The 20,940-nt window shown below is 37.0% G+C and overlaps 2 protein-coding genes across 2 annotated transcripts; both read left to right on the forward strand.

The window, feature by feature from the left end:
• The first annotated feature begins 3,859 nt into the window (after positions 1 to 3,859).
• LOC128366201 (sialic acid-binding Ig-like lectin 5) lies at positions 3,860 to 8,036 on the forward strand. Its single transcript, XM_053326883.1, has 8 exons — positions 3,860 to 3,887; positions 4,044 to 4,451; positions 4,746 to 5,066; positions 5,262 to 5,543; positions 5,637 to 5,927; positions 6,099 to 6,210; positions 6,310 to 6,379; positions 7,296 to 8,036. Exons 1-8 carry the CDS (start codon positions 3,860 to 3,862, stop codon positions 7,692 to 7,694), a joined length of 1,911 nt encoding a protein of 636 aa, XP_053182858.1. The 3' UTR covers positions 7,695 to 8,036.
• A 5,797-nt stretch (positions 8,037 to 13,833) lies between these two features.
• On the forward strand, positions 13,834 to 17,345 carry LOC128366202 (sialic acid-binding Ig-like lectin 6). Its single transcript, XM_053326884.1, has 7 exons — positions 13,834 to 13,885; positions 14,886 to 15,254; positions 15,831 to 16,151; positions 16,398 to 16,529; positions 16,701 to 16,814; positions 16,918 to 17,168; positions 17,286 to 17,345. Exons 1-7 carry the CDS (start codon positions 13,834 to 13,836, stop codon positions 17,343 to 17,345), a joined length of 1,299 nt encoding a protein of 432 aa, XP_053182859.1.
• Positions 17,346 to 20,940: the final 3,595 nt, after the last annotated feature.

Here is a 20,940-nt window from a genome sequence, read left to right on the forward strand (position 1 = left end):
CACAGATCCGACGACTTTGGATCAGCGTGGGATTTGTGCAAGGAGGACATTGAGTGATAGAGAGAGGTAGTGTGCACTGGAGGAGCAGTTGAAATAGACTTGAACTTTTAATGGGGTTTTAACTCTCCTGCGAACCAACTATTTTTGAAGTGTGTATTCTTTCTTAAAAGCATTTGTATTGGTTGTGTTAATTTAAAGATTCAATCCTTATGTCTTGTGGAATAAATTTAATTTTAAATTGAGTTTTACTCTCCTGTTTGGTTTTTATCTCTGCTCCCCTGATTGTTTTTAGGAACCTGTAAGCCTTGTTCTTATTCTTTGGTGGCTTTGTTGTTGTTGTCTACATTTAATAAATTAATTTTGGCCTGGTCACATACACATAACTTGACAATATCCCCCCACTCTGAGGGCATGAGAACAGCACTAACGACATTATATCAACCAATGAGATTAAGTCAGGGACATATGACGCCAAAACATGTCCTTGAAGGTTTCAAACCTGTTGCCTATATGACTGGTCATAGTTGAACACAGCCTTCATTATCAAATGTTACCAAGTATGTGGACTTGTGTGACTACTTCTCCGCTGGTATACAATTAATCCTGTACGTCATTCTGGGCCTCTCATTGCTATAGTGTGTGTACGGTGATGATTAAAGGCAGTTTGATTGCAACAAGGAACTGTGACTTTAGTATTAACTTATCTCTCCTCGACCAACTGACCTTTCAGCTGCTTTGACAACAGTAACTATACATATACTGCACAATTAAAACATGCAGAGGTGCTCCCTAAGATGCTGCATGCTGTTAAAATGATCAAACAGGGTGAATACATATACTTCTCTATTAGTGTCTTTAGGTGTTCAATGCAGTTTGACAGAGACAAGAGTTTTCTTTTTCATACACGACTAATGTTCATTTGACCATCTTTACTCATCTGGCACTGCAGATATTAGCCAGTAACACAGACCATTTACAAAAATGCGCAGTATTTATTATTCACATTGTGCATTGTTGAAGCAACTTTTTTTTTTTTTTTTAATTCAGTATGACATACAGCCATACAGCAACAACACTTCAAAACACATCACAAGTCACAAAAACACATGGTTTAGTGCATGTGCTTCTGGTTTTAAAAAAACTGCACATTTGCAGTACTTCCCTCTTTTACAAAGGGTGCACATTACTTAACAGTCACAGAGAGGCTAAAAAACATTACAACAAACAAGCAATAACAACAAGCAATTCAAAATGTTTTCTGTTATGTATTCACTGCTGTTGAGTGTGTCACCAGTAATGGAAATGGAGAAGCAAAAGAAAACCTCACCATCCAAAAAGACTTGTCAAAAGAAGAAGGTACATGTTCTTAACTGAAACACTTCTGCTTCTTCAGACCACGATTTACTTTTTTTTGTACTGTCAACTTACACTCAGGCAAAATGTCATGAGAAATAAGCTGTGTCATGTTCAGTATATTATCATTCAGGACAACATGGACAACAAATATTTTTCTTCGGTTCCATTTTAATCCAGGTCAATCCACAGGATAACTAAGCATTGTCTCACGGCTGGACATCATCATTGCATTTTTGACTGGAGTACTTCTTACAGCAGCTCTTTGCTGATTAATTCCAAGATTACAGTGAGATTAATCTAGATTTTAAAAAACGTATCTATGCCCAACACTATTTTAAATTAAATTGAACATATCAAGTTAAAACATTGGGACCTGATTTGTATAGCCCTGATACTGTTGTTGAAGAAAGACAGATAGATAACACATACGATAGATCACTTCTCCTTTTAAAAATGTGTTACAAGAAGCAGCAAGCGCACACTGATAAGAGATTTTTAATATAAAATGCATTTGTTTCTGCTGTGAATTCAAATGGTGAGATGTCAGTAACAACAAAGTCTTTCTTTCTTTTGGTTCACTCTGCAATATTAAAGGTTTAAATGTGGGTTGTGGTAACTGATTTAGAGTCAGGGTTTCTGTGATGATTCTTGGATATGCAAAGATGCATGTTTTTTTATTACGAGCTAGGAGCAATCCCATACATGCATGAGACAACTGACAAAGATTTGACTAGAGTGCAAGACTCTTACTGGTATGTCATCTGTTTTCCGAGGGGCATTGTTGTCAGAGTATGATCGTTCAGTTGGGACATTTCCAACTAAATGTATCCGATGTCTGTCATTCTGCTAATCGTTCCTAGACAGTCTGTCTCCTAGTTAGCAGATCTGGTATGTCATTGACCATATGTGGAAATACATACTAACACTGATAAAGACCAAACTGCAGCCAGTTCAAACTTAAAATAATTATAGCCTAACACCTTAATGGGTGAAAAGGCAGTTATTTGAGATAATGTAATGCTAACATATAAAGCAATGGTAAAACAAATAATCAGTTATGCAACTTTTAGAAGTCACTTGTCTTGCAGAAATCTTATCTTAAATTTTTCTATTTTATTAAATCTGTTTCACAGATATGAGGAAACCTGAAATCACTGGGGATGTAATTGTTAAAGAAGGCAACACTCTGAATCTGACCTGCAATGCTGAAAGTTCATTTCTGATCACATGGTCTAAACTTGGCCTCAACACAAGTCTGCACAGTAGAATCGATGTTGACCTGCAGAATGACACACATACGATAGATCACTTCTCCTTTTAAAAATGTGTTGCAAGAAACATTTAACATATATAGTCTAACGCTTTAATGTGTGAAAAGGAAGCTATTTGAAAGAATGCAATGATACCATATAAGGTGATGTTAAAACGAATCATCAGTTCAGCAACTTTTCTTTCCATTATTCAACTGACACATCAGATAACTAATGACGCAGCCCATTCACACATCCAGTTATGTACATAATGTATTAAGAAGATAGCAATAAAAATCTGCATGTGCAATATTGCTAAATGTGTGTGTGTGTACTGTAATGTGATATAAAAGGCTGTTAAGTCTTAAGAAGAGAGGAAATAATAGCCAGTGTGATGTAGAGACACTTCCGTCATATGCAAAAAGGGAAGATGTACAAAAAAAGGAGGAAGAGAGGAAGACTCAGTTCATAGTAGAGACACTCAGCAGAGATCACTGTGAAGAGAAGGCAGCAGCTGTTATAAGGAGGTAAAATACAATATTATCCTTAATTTTTTTTAAAAACACTTTAAATTGTAAAATGAAATTACAGAAGTGATTTATTCTTCCTTCCTTTTGAAATTCGACTTTTGAAATTCCTGAGTGGACAATTGATTGGAAAAGTCTGGGTTTAGGTGGATTTTAGATATTTATTGTAGGGATGCTTTATCTAGCAGCTTTCTGGAATAATATCAACAAGTGCTTTAAAAAAGTCAGGGGACTTACAACCCTGGAGAAGATGTTAAGTAAATGTATTAATCTAACAAAATTGCTGAATGTGCAACATCCAGTGTTTGAAACTATGCCGTCAACAGTCATCTGTGGAGCTGTTTCTGATCCAGTTTCATCAGATGAACTTCCTGTTTGTTCACTGCATTTAATATTTTTGTGCTTTTGAAAGGACGAGTGTCTTCTGTGGACATGACTGACTGTCTCAAGTATCGAATTAGGATGTTTGTTCTCATCTGGGCGGCTGTGCTCCTCTCTGTGAGATGCAGCATTGCTGACAAAGGTATACATCTTTATTATCATCTTGTTTCAATATCAGCATTAAGGATGTAAACAGCTATAATAAATGCGTGTTTTCCAATGACAACTATTAATGTTTCCCACCCTGAATTCAACGATTAATTATCAGCATTACTCACAGCATCTACTCTGGAATATAGTATTGAAATTAATCTTTTGATTACCGAAGAAATGGTGGATTAAGAAATGACATTACATTCTGACACGTATTTGGGTTTTCTGCTAAACGCTACTGACAACACAAGACAAGACAGAGTTATATAACACACAAACAATCCTACTTAGTATTCATCATTTATTAAATATATTATGTGGTAATGTCATCTAAATATATTTGGTCAGATTTTTCTCTCTCTATTTGTAATAACAGGTGAATCACTGAGGCAAAGACAAGACTGTCCGAGTCAAGGATACTGTATCACTCTTCCTGAAGGAGAAATAACAGCAGAGGCTGGACTCTGTGTTGTGATACCGTGCTCCTTCACTACTGCTGATACCTTCACACCCCAACATATAGTTTGGTCCAAATGTGAACCATCGAAAGGAAGATGTAGTGATTCTGGCATAATATTTCACACAAACAACAAAAAAGTTCAGCCTGGGTTCAAAGGACGAGTGTCACTGTTGGAGACGGACCTGAGTCAAAAAAACTGCAGCATCGTCATCAATAACCTCACTGAGTCAGATTCTGGATCATATCAGCTCAGAGTTAATGGTGTCCTGCTTAGGTCTCCGGACGGATTGACATTCCCTCTAAGAGCAACCATCTCTGTTAAAGGTAGGTAGACAAAATAAATATATACAGTGACAATGTTTATTGTTGGACCTCTGAACTGCACCAACATATCAGGTCTATGTATAGTCTCAAATAGGAATTAAGTAATATTTGGTATTACTCCACAGAGGCATTTGTCGACCTTTGTGGGAGACCAGTAAGCGCTTAAGCAGTTCCTGATATAGTGTTTCCTACTTATTGCCTCAATAAAGTATCTGATACTGAAGCCTAAACTTATCTGAATGATAATCTTGAGACTATTGACCTGATTCCACTCATGTACTGCTCTACTATTAGATCTGAGTCAGAAGCCCACAGTGATGGTTCCTCCACTGACAGAAGGACAGCAGACCACACTGACCTGCACTGCTCCTGGTCTCTGCTCTGGATCCGTTCCTACAATCACCTGGATGTGGAGAGGAAGAGGAGAGGACACCACTGAAATAACAGGAAATCTAACAGAAAGAAAAACTGAGAATATGACTGCTGTCACTCAGAGACACAGCTCAACGTTGACCTTTAATGCTTCAGCTGAACACCACGGCACCCAGGTCACCTGTAAGGTCGGCTTCACAGGCAACAAGACTACAGAGGAGACGGTGACTCTGAATGTGACCTGTAAGTATCACATACTGTCCTGTATTTAATCAGTCATTTTTATTATCTAAACTATCAAAGCTATGTCCTCAGAAGTCATTTTGATGGTTTTCTAAAGCTCAGGTCTGAACTGTGTTTAATTTTACATCATCAACAGCAGGAAATGTTGCAAATTACGGCTGTTATAACATTTTATAAAATGTCCTCATTTCATAGATGTGAAAGAAATTAAAGTGACTGGGAATACAAGTCTGAAGGAAGGTGAGACCCTGAATCTGACCTGCAGCATTGAAAGCTTCCCTCCGTCTTCTATCATGTGGACTAAACTCTCCAACAAAACTGTACAAAACAGTAGAATCGATGTTGACCTGCAGAACGACACTGGACTATCCACACTTATCATCCATAACGTAACAACAGAACACTCTGGACGTTACATCTGCACTGTAAATCATGTGGACAATACTCTGACTCTACATGCTGATGTAACTGTGACTCGTAAGTAGACTGTACTAATCTCCTTAAAAATTAAGATTATGTTCACAATCTATATCTGTTTGCTTTAAAGTGAGTCTACTTGTGTGTTTGCAGGGTTTGCAAAGATCCTAAAGGGCTCTGGGTGTGTGACTCAGTTGACGGCTCTGACCTGTGTGTGTATCAGTCAGGGGGTTCCTTTACCCACCATCAAATGGCCGCTGATGGAAAACCACACTGAGTACACTGTCATTACCATGGTGTCAAACCACACAGTCAACAGCACCATCACCCTGCCTGTAACAGACCACAGAAACACTGCTGTTGAGTGTGTCACCAGTAATGGAAATGGAGAAGTAAAAGAAAACCTCACCATCCAAAAAGACTTGTCAAAAGAAGAAGGTACATGTTCTTAACTGAAACACTTCTGCTTCTTCAGACCATGGTTTACTTTTTTTTATACTGTGAACTTGCACTCAGGCAACATGTCATAAGAAATAAGCTGTGTCATGTTCAGTATATTATCATTCAGAACAACATGGACAACAAATATTTTTCTTCTGTTCCTTTTTAATCCAGGTCAATCCACAGGATTACTAAGCATTGTCTCACGGCTGGACATCATCATTGCATTTTTGACTGGAGTACTTCTTACAGCAGCTCTTTGCTGTTTGGCAAAGAAATATCATAGGTACTCTATTGATTCCATTCATTCATTCCTGGTTTTGTTTGTGGATAATCTTCATACAGACATTTAAATGTGTTGCTGTTTAAATGTATTTCTCTCCAGAAAAAAGCAGAAGAGCTCTGGAAGTCTAGATGGGACCCTGGAGATGGTGACCGCCCAGGAGGATCCTCTGGTATTATTATTATTTATCCACCTAATACATCTATATACTAATATATTGCTGTAAATTGGTTAAGATTTTTCTTTTTGTGAATGACCACAGTATTTTTACATGTTTGAGTGCATTTATTTATTATTTACTGCTATTTTGTATGAATGCTGTAGTATTTAAGATCTGTGAATGTGTTTGCAATTTCAGTCAGACACACTTGATTGAACTTCAGTGTAAATATGACATGTTAAACAGTTGACTTGCTGGGAAATATTTCTCTTTGAGGGATCTCTCAAGAACAAACAACCCCTGGAAAAACCTAAACAGTAACATTAAAGCTTAGTTGGATAAAAAATGCCAACAGGGGTAGTGGAGGGAAATGTATGATGATATGCCACCAGGCAGCTGGTAGTGATGTAGCTGAAGAATGAGCCACTGGTAGTCAAGCATGTGTGAAGTAACTGATGCCAATCAACTCATGCAAGCACAACCTCAGTGCTCTACCTGAGTTCTGCTTCATTCAATTCACTTCAATGTCAGAATCAACTCACAAATGCAAACTTGAGATACTATATCCTATCAAAGTCAACAGCATGTTTCCTTTAATGGTCAGGTTCCCTTTTTGTTGGTTTGCAGCGCAGCTGTTAATACAGACTGATTTGACTGCACTATATTGCCACTATGCACTACTTACAATCATGATTAAAGGTGATACAGATTGTGATAGATTGCAGTATCTCAAACAAACTTCAAGATTTGCTTCAACCTTATTTCCAAACCATATTAAAATAAATGGACACCAGTTGTTGCGTTTAATAACAACATTAAAACATTACTTAAACAATAATGTAAATGTATGATCTCATGCATGGTGTACACAGTCTCTGGCTTGTTGCAGGTGCTGACTGGTTCATGCTTTATGTATTATTCCTGACAGATACATCCTGATCAAGCAGTGCAAGATAATCAAACTCACTACCAAGAAGCACCAAAAGATGGAGCTGAAGGAGTGGAGAGAGGAGCCCCTGATCTCAACGGTGCAGCAAAAGACGTGGAGTACGCCAGCATTGACTTCTGTGTGTTGAAAAGAAGAAGTCTCAGGGGTGCAGCAAAGAAGCCAGAAACCACAGAGACAGAGTATGCAGAAGTTAAGAGAGAAGAAAAAGTGGAAAAGCAAGACAATGATGGAGAGCCTGATGAAATGTTGGAGTGTAAAGAAGAAGAGGAAGCCATGGCAGAGGAGGATGAGAAGATAAAACATTGTGTGGCCAATGAGGAAGAAGAGGAGGATGTGGCGTTGTATTCCAATATGAAGGATATAAAGGAAGAGATGTGAAGACTGTAAAGCTTAGTGGAGTCACTTAAGGATAAAGTGTCTTCTGTTCTTCAGACGTGATGGATTATTATTCTGATGTGTAAATGACAGCACTGTGTAAACTTTCTACCACAGGGCAGTGGTTTTCAAAAGCTAAATTTGACCTTTGGATACACTTCTCACCTCTGCGCTTTAAGGCTGTTTATATCTATTCATGCAACTAAAATGGACTGGAAGATGTCAAGAATTCCCTTGTTCAAATGATGTTATATACCTTAATTTAACTAGGATAAGTACTGTATATGCTCCAACATATCCTTGTGGTTTATTCAAGGGTCTGCTTCAGGCAAAATTAACTATTTCCGCAAATCCTTGTTTTATTTTTATTAGTTAGCAGCATGGCTCTGTGGAGGTCAATGTGAGTCTGTCAGTCTTACAGTTGGTTGGTCAGTCCACCACTTCGGTCCAGACTGAAATATTTCAACAACTATTGGATGGATTGCTATGAAATTTTGTAAATTCATTCATGATTCTCATAGGAGAGGGATTTTAATTCTAAGAGGCTGTAACATTTGAAGATGCCCACTGGATTTACTGAACTTGACTGCAGAAGACTCTTATTAGCTGGACTGCCTGAAAAAACAAAGGCGAATAACAACATAATTCTCAACTACTTGAAAATATTGCAGCAAATTATGAAGTGCTGCAAGTTGTCTGGCACCTCTATTTATACTCCTGTGTGTCACAACCATACATTTCCTGCTTCACTTTCAGATGCAACTTTTTACAGTTGGAGGCTAAAGGGCATAGTACTTGTACAAGATCTGTACATCAACACACAGTTTGCCACATTTTGAGTCTCTCCCTGAGGAGAGCAGCGCTTAAAGACTTTTGCTTGGTCCACTTGATTCAAAACACTCAGATTCTGTTAAGCTATAAAAATCTGCATGTGCAATATTACTCAGTGTCTGTGTGTACTGTTATGTGATATAAAAGGCTGTTAAGTCTTAAGGAGAGAGGAAGTTATAGCCAGTGTGATGTAGAGACACTTCCTGGGAACGTGTCATGTGAAAAAAGGGAAGATGTACACAAAAGGAGGAAGAGAGGAAAACTCAGTTCATAGTAGAGACACTCAGCAGAGATCACTGTGAAGAGAAGACAGCAGCTGTTATAATGAGGTAAAATACAATATTATCCTTAATTTTTTAAATACCACTTTAAATTGTAAAATGAAATTACAGAAGTGATTTCTTCTTCCTTCCTTTTGAAATTCGACTTTTGAAATTCCTGAGTGGACAGTTGATTGGAAAAGTCTGGGTTTAGGGGGATTTTAGATATTTATTGTAGGGATGCTTTATCTAGCAGCTTTCTGGAATAATATCAACAAGTGCTTTAAAAAAGTCAGGGGGCTTACAACCCTGGAGAAGATGTTAACCAAATGTATTGATCTAACAAAATTGCTGAATGTGCAACATCCAGTGTTTGAAACTATGCCGTCAACAGTCATCTGTGGAGCTGTTTCTGATCCAGTTTCATCAGCTGAACTTCCTGTTTGTTCAGAGCATTTAATATTTTTGTGCTTTTGAAAGGACGAGTGTCTTCTGTGGACAGACTGACTGTCTCAAGTATCGAATTAGGATGTTTGTTCTCATCTGGGTGGCTTTCCTCCTCTCTGTGAGATGCAGCATTGCTGGCAAAGGTAGAGTATGCGACTGAATTGTAATCTACAGTATTTAACAAAACTGAGTGCATGCCTGTGCAATGTTACTAAAATGTTAAGTCATTGAAAATAGTATCATCTTAAACTAATTTTAGTATACTGAGGGTGAAGTGTATTTTATCATATTTGATGGTAAAAACAAATCACTTAGACGGACTAAATTGAAAATACAGGCCTCTAAGTATAACCTCAATGCAACAAGAGTGAGTACACCTCTGACCACTGAAACAAAAATAATTACTCCTGTGACTTCAAGTTAAGACTAACGTCACAAAAGATCAGCTGAAAATAACTATCTGTGAAGTATGACATATTTAGTCAAGACTGGTATCATCCATGGTCAAAAACAAAGGCGGGCATACAAAGCATAAAAAAATAAAAGTCTCACTAATGAAAGTGTGTGCTGACTTTTTCTTAAATATGGATCTTTCATTATAGTTTTTCAAGTGATCAAAGTCAACACCATGTTTGTTCTCTTTTGCCATTAACTAATTACAGTTGTGCAACTATGATTAAAACTGATACAAGTTGTGATCGACTGCAGTATCTCAAACAAGCTTCAAGACTTGCTTCAAAGTTATTTTCAACAAATAAATGGACACCAGTTTTAGCGCTTAATAACTGAACATTAAAACATGACATGGGAGAAAAGCATCAGCAATAATATAAATGTATGATCTCATGCATGGTGTACACAGTTTCGGGCTTGTTGCAGCTGCTGACTGGTTCATGCTTTCTGTATTATTCCTGACAGATACATCCTGATCAAGCAGTGCAAGATAATCAAACTCACTACCGAGAGGCACCAAAAGATGGAGCTGAAGGAGTGGAGAGAGGAGCCCCTGATCTCGACGGTGCAGCAAAAGATGTGGAGTACGCCAGCATTGACTTCTCCGTGTTGAAAAGAAGAAGTCTCAGGGGGGCAGCAAAGAAGCAAGAGACCACAGAGACAGAGTACGCAGAAGTTAAGAGAGAAGAAAAAGTGGAGGAAGAAGTGGAGGATGTGGTGTTGTATGTATGTATGACTGTAAAAGCTTAGTGGAGTCACTTAAGGAAGAAGTGTCTGTTCTTCAGACGTGATGGATTATTATTCTGATGTGTAAATGACAGCACTGTGTAAGCTTTCTACCACAGGGCAGTGATCTTTAAAAGCAGAATTTGACCTTTGAGTAAACTGAAGTAATCGGGTCACTTCACAGCTCTACGCTTTAAAGCTGTTCAAATATATTCATGCAACTAAAATGGACTGGAAGATGTCAAGAATTCAAATTATGTTATTCCTTAATTTAGGTCCTGAATACATGAATGACATGTTAGTAGAATATAAACCCAGTAGAGCTCTGAGATCTACTGACTCAGGTCAGATAGTTGAGCCCAGAGTTCAAACTAAACATGGTGAAGCAGCTTTTACACAACTGGTACAAACTAGCAGCAGAACTGAAATCAGTCCCAACAGTGAACATTTTCTTCTCCTGTGCTTATCTTTCAAAACACTTTAATCTTTAATTTGCATTATATGTCCTTTTAATGATTTTAAAGCAAATCATTATTTTATGCTCCAACCTTATATTTAATACTCTATTCTAGTCTAGTTTTTATTTTATTTTCTCTCTTTTTCTACTTTTCTGTACTTTTGTTTTTATTTTATTTTTGTAATATTAGTATTTTTTACTATTATTGGGTTTTATTTTTATTTTTCAAATTGCATGTTTTTATGTTTTTTGTTTCCAATTCTGTTAAATATTAATTTCATGTAAAGCACATTGAGTTGCCATTGGGTACAAAATGAGTTATATAAATAAAGCTGCCTTGCCTTGCCTTATAGTTTAACTAGGATTAGTACTGTATGTGCTCCAAAATGTCCCTGTAGTTTATTCAAGTGTCTGCTTTAGGCAAAATTGAACATTATATTTAGTTTTTATTAGTTAGCAGCATGGCTCTGTGGATGGCAGTATGAGTCTGTCAGTCTTACAGTTGGTTGGTCAGTCCACCACTTCTGTCCAGACTGAAATATTTCAACAAGTATTGGCTGTAACATTTGAGGATACACACTGGATTTGATGAACTTGGACTGCAGATACCTCTTATTAGCTTCGGCTGGACTTCAGATATTAATTTAGGCCAGTATGAGGACTGTACATTTTGAATGGAATGGCTATCTATCTCTACATGAATGTTAAATAAAAGTTTTTTTTCTAATACTTTCATGAAATGAATGAAGATGACATGTCAGTTGCAATCATTTTCATAAAAATATTAAGATTATATATTCAATTGAATATTTCAAGGTAAATGACCTGATTTGTATAGCCCTAGTGCTGCTGTTGAAGTAAGACAGATGATTGATGATTTTTAATATAAAATGCATCTGCTGCTGCTGTGAATTCAAATGGTGAGTTGTCAGTAACAACAAAAGTCTTTCTTTCGATTGGTTCACTCTGCAGTATTAAAGGTTAAATATGGCTTGTGGTAACTGATAAGGACCAAACTGTAGCAAACAGTTCTCACTAAATATAATTATAGTCTAACACTTAAGTGTGTGAACAGGAAGCTATTTGAAAGAATGCAATGATACCATATAAGGCAATGTTAAAATGAATCATCAGTTCAGCAATTTTTCTGAGAAGAGAACTTAAAGACGTTTCACAATAAACCATAAAACCATGAACCACAACAGACTTCCACAAATGATGCAGTTTACATGATTGTAGATCTGTATGTCATGGGTCTGCAGGTATTTAGTGCATTTAGTAAATGAGAGGAGTTATCATCTTTTAACTTCCTCTCACATTCGACCATTATTCAACTGACACATCAGATAACTAATGATGCAGCCCATTCAAAGTCATGCACATCCAGTTATGTACATAATGTATTAAGAAGATTAAGCAATAAAAATCTGCATGTGCAATATTTATCAATGTGTGTGTGTACTGTAATGTGATATAAAAGGCTGTTAAGTCTTAAGAAGAGAGGAAATAATAGCCAGTGTGGTGTAGAGACACTTCCGTCATATGCAAAAAAGGAAGGTGTACACAAAAGGAGGAAGAGAGGAAGACTCAGTTCATAGTAGAGATACTCAGCAGAGATCATTGTGAAGAGAAGACAGCAGCTGTTACAGTATAAGAAGGTAAAATACAATATTATCCTATTTTTTTTTTTAAACGACACTTTAAATTATAAACTGAAATTACAGAAGTGATTTATTCTTCCTTTCTTTTAAATTCATCTCTTGAAATTCCTGGGTGGACAATTAATTGGAAAAGTCTGGGTTTAGGGAGTTTGTGGATATTTATTGTAGGGATGCTTTATCTAGCAGCTTTCTGGAATAATATCAACAAGCGCTTTAAAAAAATAAAGTCAGGGGACTTACAACCATGGAGAAGATGTTAACCAAATGTATTGATCTCACAAAATGAACTGAATGTGCAACATCCAGAGTTTGAAACTATGTCGTCAACTGTCATCTGTGGAGCTGTTTCTGATCCAGTTTCACAAGATGAACTTCCTGTTTGTTCATAGCATTTAATATTTTTGTGCTTTTGAAAGGACGAGTGTCTTCTGTGGACAGACTGACTGTCTCAAGTATCAAATTAGGATGTTTGTTCTCATCTGGGCGGCTTTCCTTCTCTCTGTGAGATGCAACATTGCTGACAAAGGTAGAGTACGTGGCTGAATTGTAATCTTGATATACAGTATTTAACAAAACTGAGTATGTGCCTGTGCAATATCACAATGAGATTAAATGATTCAAAATAGTATCATCTCATACTAATTGTAGTATTTTGAGAAGTGTATTTTATTGTACTCGTTTGTAAAAACAAAAAGATTACATAGACTACATTGAAAAAATAGGCCTCTTAGTACAACTTCAGTGCAACAAAAGTGAGTACACCTCTGACCACTGAAACAAAAAAATAATTACATCTGTGACTTCCAATTAAGACTAATTGCATGAGCAAAGGTATAAAAGAACCTGTGAACGTCACAACTTTTCTGGCCTTGGTTGTGTCTCATGCAACACTGCTCATACTGTAAGTTGCTCATCATTGCTGAATATGAAGAAACCAGATTATGAGACCTCATAAAGATGATGATGGTAATATATCATCACTAGGCTACGGAACAGAAGCCAAAGCACAGTTGCAGCAGTGGCTTGAAGGTACAGGAGGACACGTACTACCGATAACAGGAAGTGCAGTGACAGCGTGCACAATTCACTATTTATTCATGTTTCTGACTTGGCATGAAGCTTATCTGTAGAAATCGGTGTATCACTGACTGTCCAGACAATGAAAAGATCCATGAACAATATCCAAGAGAAAAAACTACTCACTAAACAGCAAGATTAAACTGCTAAGGAAAATGAAGAAAAGCTCTCTGGTCAAATGAAGCCAAAATAAGTGAGTTTAGATCAGATGGAGTACAGCATGAGATCAGATGGGGTACAGCATGTTTGGTATGGACTTGGCCAGGACTACCACAGTGACTGGTGAGTGCCGACCATGAAACATGAAAGTGTGCTGATAGAGGGCTGCATGAGTACAAAAAATGTACAGGAGATCTATAGATGGCACTAAGAATGCAAATTTGTATCCTCAGTTACTGAATGAGATAACGCCATTTTAAGAAACTTGGTAGGAGAGGAAAACATGTCAAAGATCCCAAACACACTGCAAAAAAAGGAAGAAAGAAGTGAAAACTATTATCGGACAAGTTTGTCCCCTGACCTGAATCCAATAGAACACCCTCAGAGTATTTAACAGCGTAAGTTCAAGCGAAAAAAAACCTAAAGAGCAGCAAAAAAGTAATATGTCTGTAGAAGTATGGCTGAACATCTCTAAACTTATTTAGTCAAGACTGGTATCATCCATGGCCAGAAAACTCAAATCTGTCATCAAAAACACAGGTGGGCAAAAGAAAAAAAGAAAAAGAAAAAAAAGTCTCACTGATGACGGTGTTCTGACTTTTGTTGCTGTTCGTTCTTAAATATGAGTCTTTCATTACAGTTATTTAAGTGAATTGGCTTAATTCTTCTTTAGTGTAGTCTAAAAAAAGAGGATTTGTAATTAAATTAAATTAATTGTATTGACCGGGGTGTACTGAGCTTTGTTATATACTGTGAATATTGAATATCAAAACTGGTAATGGCATCCTGAATATGAAGTTAAGTTAAATATTATGCATGATGTATTTTTAACTGCTATCCTGTCAGGCAAGTATTTAATTTTGTTTTAAATTTAGCAGATCCAGAATTTGCATTTACCAAACTATATTAGTAGACAAAAGTAAACACTAATTGTTTTCTAAGTTATTATAATGTATCTACTGTGTCTCTAATCTAGCTTTAGTGAAATGCTATCAGTCATCATGAAAACCAATGTGTTGACCTAACAGTTAGAAATAGCAGTGAAGTAAATGAGGCTCATAACCTCAAAATCTAAACATCTTGTGTTCTTGTTTTTCCCTTTTTATCCTTTTTGCATTAACAGATGAATCAAGGGAGGAAAAACCAATCTGCGATAACAAAGAATACTGTATCACTCTCAGTGAAAAAATCATAACAGCAGAGGCTGGACTCTGTGTTGTGATACCGTGCTCTTTCAATACTTCTGCTGACTTCACTGTCAAAAACATAATTTGGTCCAAATGTGATGGAAGTGAATCAAACTGTGAAACCAACAAAAAGCAGACAGAACAGGTGTCACTGTTGGAGCCTGACCCGAGTAAGAAGAATTGCAGCATCATCATCAATAACCTCACTAAGTCAGACTCTGAATCATATCAACTCACAGTTAATGGTCTGGGTGAAAAGGAGAGTGGATGCACCTTCACTCGTAAAGCAACTATTTCTGTTACAGGTAACAAATACACAGTATTATATGAACAATGATGGTATTATTTGCTAAAGTTACAACATGCACCAACATGTTTGGCTCTAAAAAGTGTTGGTACACCCAAATTACAATAACAAATAGCGGTACTGAGTTATACACTGACTCATTTTTGTTTTTATGTGCTGTGATTTTGAAACATTCAACTGTGCTGTTTCTGCCTCCTGTGTGGTACAATAGATGTAAATCAAATTTTATTTGTGACATCTTTGCTTTATTTGTATATGCTTTATGTAATGCACAGATCTCACATGGATGTTTTCATTAGAACTACGTTGTATTGAAAAAACTTGTTCAATGAAAACAGTCGACAGACTGTGTTTCTTATATGAGTCAGGTGAACTTATTCTATGTCATGTTTGTAGTCATGTTTGGCTGTTATCAATCACTGATCGAGGTTCTTTTCTCCTACAGTTCCTGCTCAGTTGAAATGTTCAACAATTTATATATTATTACACTGTATTAATTATATTTGTCTAATGTGAGGTCAATGTAATGTAGGTTGCTCATTATGATGCTATTTGTGTCTTGATGCCTCATTAGATCTGAGTCAGAAGCCCACAGTGATGGTTCCTCTACTGACAGAAGGACAGAAGGCCACACTGACCTGCACTGCTCCTGGTCTCTGCTCTGGATCAGCTCCTACAATCACCTGGATGTGGAGAGGAAGAGGAGAGGACACCACTGAAATAACAGGAAACCTAACAGAGAGAAAAACTGAGAATCTAACTGCTGTCACTCAGAGACACAGCTCAACTTTGACCTTTAATGCTTCAGCTGAACACCACAGCACCCAGGTCACCTGTAAGGTCGGCTTCACAGGTGTCAAGACTACAGAGGAGACGGTGACTCTGAATGTGACCTGTAAGTAATATTCAAACTTTGCTTTATTATCTCACAATTTATGATTTTATGTGATCATTTTTCTGAAAATATCTGGATATCTAGATTAAACTGTACTAGGACTAAGCAGACTGTATCATCCACATGGCTCATCAAACAGGAAACATATTAGTTTTGTTTTTCCAATTAAATCAATGACCTGACAGTTAAAACATAGATGATGAATTTACACCACCATTTATACATGCCTTTGATATTCATTCTCAGATATCAAAATAACTGGGAACACAACTGTGAAGGAAGGCGATGCACTGAATTTGACCTGCAGTGGTTACTCTTCATCTGACATCACATGGACTGAGCCTGGCTCCAAGAAAAGTCATGAAGCAACCAACACTGACCTGCAGAATGACACAGGAACCAACCCAATGAACAACACAGAAAACAACCCAATGAACAACACAGAAAACAACCCAACGAACAACACAGAAACCGAACGAATGAACAACACAGAAACCAAAAGTGGAACCAACACGCAGAGCAAAACTGTTACCCAGATGCTCAACAATAGAACGTCAACTCTTTTTCTCAGTAACATGAGGTCAGATCACGCTGGGCGGTACATCTGTACAGCGAAACATCTGAACACAACTCTGACCACATATGCTGACGTAACTGTGACTTGTAAGTACTGTTTACTGATCGTATTAGACAAGATAAAATATGACGATACACTTCCTATCAGCTTAACATAGGTTTGCTATGATGTGATTCTGTTTTTTTTCAGGGTATCGAAACATATCAAATAATTCAGGCTGTGAGAAGTCCAGTCAGTCGAATGTTATGACCTGTGTGTGTATCAGTCAGGGGGTTCCCTTACCCACCATCAAATGGCCACTGTTGGAGAGCCACCCTGAGTACTCTGTCACTACCACTGTGTTGAATCACACAGTCAACAGCACCATCACCCTGCCTGTAACAGACCACAGAAACACTGTTGTTGAGTGTGTCAGCAGTTATGGAAATGTAGAGGAAAAAGTAAACCTCAACATCACGGAAACATGTGAGTGAAAATACCTCTCCTTCTCCTGAACACTGCTTTGTGACATCTTCAGTAACTCAGTTTTAAAAGTGTTTTTTTTGTAATTATCACAGATAACAACAACACAGAGCATCAAGATCCGTTCTTCTCGATTCTACTCAGGAGATTGTTAGCAGTTGTTCAACAGATAGAGGTCATCGTCGCGTTCTTTACTGGCATGCTTCTTTCAGCTATCTTTTGCTGTTTGGCAACAAAATGCAGCAGGTAGTTATCTTATTAAGTTTGTTATCCTGCCTAGTTTTTGAAATCAATGCAATGACTTTTAAGTGTTTGCTTTTTTTTAAACAATAGTTTCAGTACGGAAGCGTATTGCATTCACTTGAATAAAAAAAAAAGAATCCTGTTTTTCTGAGTAATTTATTTTTTGGTTTGTTTTTCGAGGTAATTATTTCTTATTTTCTGAGTCATTTCTTTCTTATCTGTTTTTTGGGCTATTTTTTTTCTGAATTTAGAGGGCATTCAAAACATTGGACACATTCACTCTTTATTGAGAGCTCGATGTAATGGAACCAAACATGACCTGCTTGTTTAGTTTAATCAAGTTTTACTTTGATCTGGGTTTAAGACACTGGGAGATCGTCTTGTCTTTAAGTCATATAGATGGTATTACTATTAATACCATCTTACCTTAATTGACCCGGTACGGTAGAAAGTTGAAGACGGGGCAGCATGAGTCACCATATATGTTCTCGCCAGATTTCGAAGTATCTCGATAATTCAGAGAAAAAAATTACCCCGAAAAACAGGGAAAAAAATAGCCAGAAAAATATGAGAGAAAAAATTACTCAGAAAAACAGAACAAAAAATAAATTACTCAGAAAAAACGTTTTTTGTTTTTTTTTAATTCAAGTGAATGCAATACACTTCCGTAATAAAGGATCACACCATTGTTTTAGAATATTTTATCAAATTATCTGCCAATTATGAAATTGTCACATTGATCCTAACCAATTCCCAAGGTATACTATATTTTTGAATGTGTTTTTTTCTATATGCAGGCATAAGTTCATGTGCAGTAGCATAAAAAGTTTTAAAAATCTTGTAAAGACTAGAAAGCTACTTGAATTTGGTTATCCACCGCAGTGAATATCTATCTAATTGTGTTGTTTTGTCATTGTTATGACATTACTGAAAACAAAATGCTGATTCCATAAGTCAGTCTGACCTTCAAATACATTGCCATCCAAAATTGTTTATTAAATAATCTTCAAGACTGCTTGCTGCACAGTTTCAGGGTTTGTAGCATATCCTAGCGAGCAGACAGAGAGAGAAGTGAGAGGTGAGAGGTGTAAACTTTGATCACAGTCTCTGTCATGGTTCAGGGGACAACACATATAGGAAGACACATCGACACATTAAGATAATTCAGTTTCAGTTCTTCCAATCTGCACGCCTTTGGTCTGTAGGTACAAACATCAGGTGAAGATGTAAAACCCAACAGAAAGGTCAATCGGCCCTGATGGTGTTGAACCCAGGGCATTGTTGCAATGAAGCTGAGCAACAGAGCCCCCTACTGTAAATGATCTGTTTTATCTTTTTAGCAATTAATAAAAACAATAATGGCCTGGTAATTGGGAATAATGCATTCAAAAGGTTGTAATGTAAAGTTAATCAATTGTGTGCGCAAAGACATTCAGAGTCACTTGTGGGCCTTTAAAACCCTGTTCTTATTCAATAACTCTTACTTATTAATTATTACTTGTTCGCATTTGTTCCTGCAGGAAAAAAGAGAAGAAATCTGGAAATGTGACTGAAATGGAGATGGCGGCGTTGGAAGCTGTTGTACTGGTATTTATAATAACACATTTGACTCCAACAAACTAGCCCATTATTAGAATTTAATTACTACACATTAAATTGCATGGACATGAACAGCTCCTTGGGTCTTTTGGCACAAGTCTTTTAGTCTTTAGTTGTTCCAAAGAGCAGGACTGAAACCCTTTGTGAGCTAGCATTTAACTTTTATACTCCGAGCCACTGGAACAGTCTGTCTGAAGATCTGACAGCAGCTGGAAGTGTAGTGTTCATATCTTTAAATGTAAACCTAAAACCTTCCTTTTAGTATGGCTTTACATATAGAGTTATTTATAGAAATAATTTACTTTATTCACTTATTGTATTGTATTTGTGTTGTAAAAATGTTTTCTTTTATTTCATTATTATAAAATTAATGATAATTAGCCTCTAATTGTTTAAGGTATACATTTGCTCTGTCTTATTATGTTCTTATCAGGAATCTGTGCTAATGCCAATAAAGTTTGATTGATTAGAGAGCCATAATCTATCACAGTGAACATCATGTCTATTATTATTGATATATGTTAAGTGCAGACAGCGCAGACTGCTTTGAACATGATTACAGGACAGATTATTGAAAGCAAGTTTCAATTCCTGATAAGCTGATTTTAAAACCCTGCAAAAATAAATAAAGGTCAGCTGCACTCTGAAAGATGATATATATACATTTTTTAACAGATGACTATCATATAACTTGGTTGGTTTGTAAAGAATACATGACAAGTAGCAAGAAGTTTTGAATTGCTGTTGTTTTTCTCTTTCAAGATAGCTAAAAATATAAAATGTCGCTGATGAAGAGATTTCATGCATGGTGTACAGTGCATACCGTTGTCTGTCTTTTATCAGTTTATGTGAATGACTCATTGTGTCCATGTTGTACCTGACAGATAGATGGTGGTCAAGCAGTGGAAGAAAATGGGACTCACAACCAAGAGGCAGCTAAAGACGGGGCAGAGGCTGCTGGGCAGTCGGCCCCTGACAGTGACGTGGAACCAAAAGAGGTGGAATACTCAGACATTGATTTTTCCATGTTAAAAAGGAGGAGTAACACAGGGGAGACACAAAATGACACAGAGACTGAGTACGCTGAAATTAAGAAAGAAGAAACAGAAGAAGGACAAGACGTTGGTGGGGCCGAAGGTGAAATGTTGGAGGTCAATGTGAAGGAGGAGGCGGCGCTGATAGAGGAAGATAAGGAGACAAGACAAAATATCCCAGCAACGGAGGAGAAGGCAGGAGAGGATGTGGCAATGGATCCCAATGTGACTGTGACTGAGTGAAATTCGAGGAAAGTGTTGTCTTTTACCGCTGTGCCACGTTATTCATGCTGCTTCTGTCCAATTCCAACCTGAACATTTGATGATGTACTGTATATATGATGCAAAGGAACTTATTTAATATACTGTACACCACTGCAGCTTCACTTCCATCAAGCCATTCTGTCTCTATATACTCAAAACGTAAGTACAGTAAAAAGTAAAAAGCTTTTAACTTCCATTCAAGGAAATATTTTGACATTGTATCAACCATAGACAGACCTTGCTGTGTGCTACAGGATTCATGTGTACTTTATCAGGCTGAATTTACAGCTTCATGTTTTAGTTATGCTTTTTGTGTCATGAAGTGCAGAGCAGATGGACCCAAATGCAGAACACAGCAGGCATAAGGAAGAATATATTCATTAAACAACTCAGGAACAGGATACAGAAGTGCAGGCAGATGAGACAAAACTGAACAAGACGAAACAAAATGAGCAAACAAGACTGAACTGAAACACAGGAAATACAAACTGGACTGATAAGGGAATGGGGAACAGGTGACCAGACAGAGAACAGGAAAGGAGCTAATTGGCTAAAAATAAAGTAAAAATAAACTTCAACTTCAGCATTCATTAGAGGATTTTGAAAAAGT

Source organism: Scomber japonicus, chromosome 10 (assembly GCF_027409825.1).
Source record: "Scomber japonicus isolate fScoJap1 chromosome 10, fScoJap1.pri, whole genome shotgun sequence".
Lineage (NCBI taxonomy): Eukaryota > Metazoa > Chordata > Actinopteri > Scombriformes > Scombridae > Scomber > Scomber japonicus.

What these genes read in the sequence shown, in the direction of transcription:
- LOC128366201 (XM_053326883.1), top strand. Translation starts at nt 3,860, where the DNA reads ATGACATTACATTCTGACACGTATTTGG. An exon ending in TGCTGATGTAACTGTGACTC is followed by an intron (nt 5,544 to 5,636) that starts GTAAGTAGACTG and finishes GTGTGTTTGCAG; the next exon opens with GGTTTGCAAAGATCCTAAAG. An exon ending in CCGCCCAGGAGGATCCTCTG is followed by an intron (nt 6,380 to 7,295) that starts GTATTATTATTA and finishes TATTCCTGACAG; the next exon opens with ATACATCCTGATCAAGCAGT.
- LOC128366202 (XM_053326884.1), top strand. Translation starts at nt 13,834, where the DNA reads ATGGGGTACAGCATGTTTGGTATGGACTTGGCCAGGACTACCACAGTG. An exon ending in CAGGACTACCACAGTGACTG is followed by an intron (nt 13,886 to 14,885) that starts GTGAGTGCCGAC and finishes TTGCATTAACAG; the next exon opens with ATGAATCAAGGGAGGAAAAA. An exon ending in TGCTGACGTAACTGTGACTT is followed by an intron (nt 16,815 to 16,917) that starts GTAAGTACTGTT and finishes GTTTTTTTTCAG; the next exon opens with GGTATCGAAACATATCAAAT.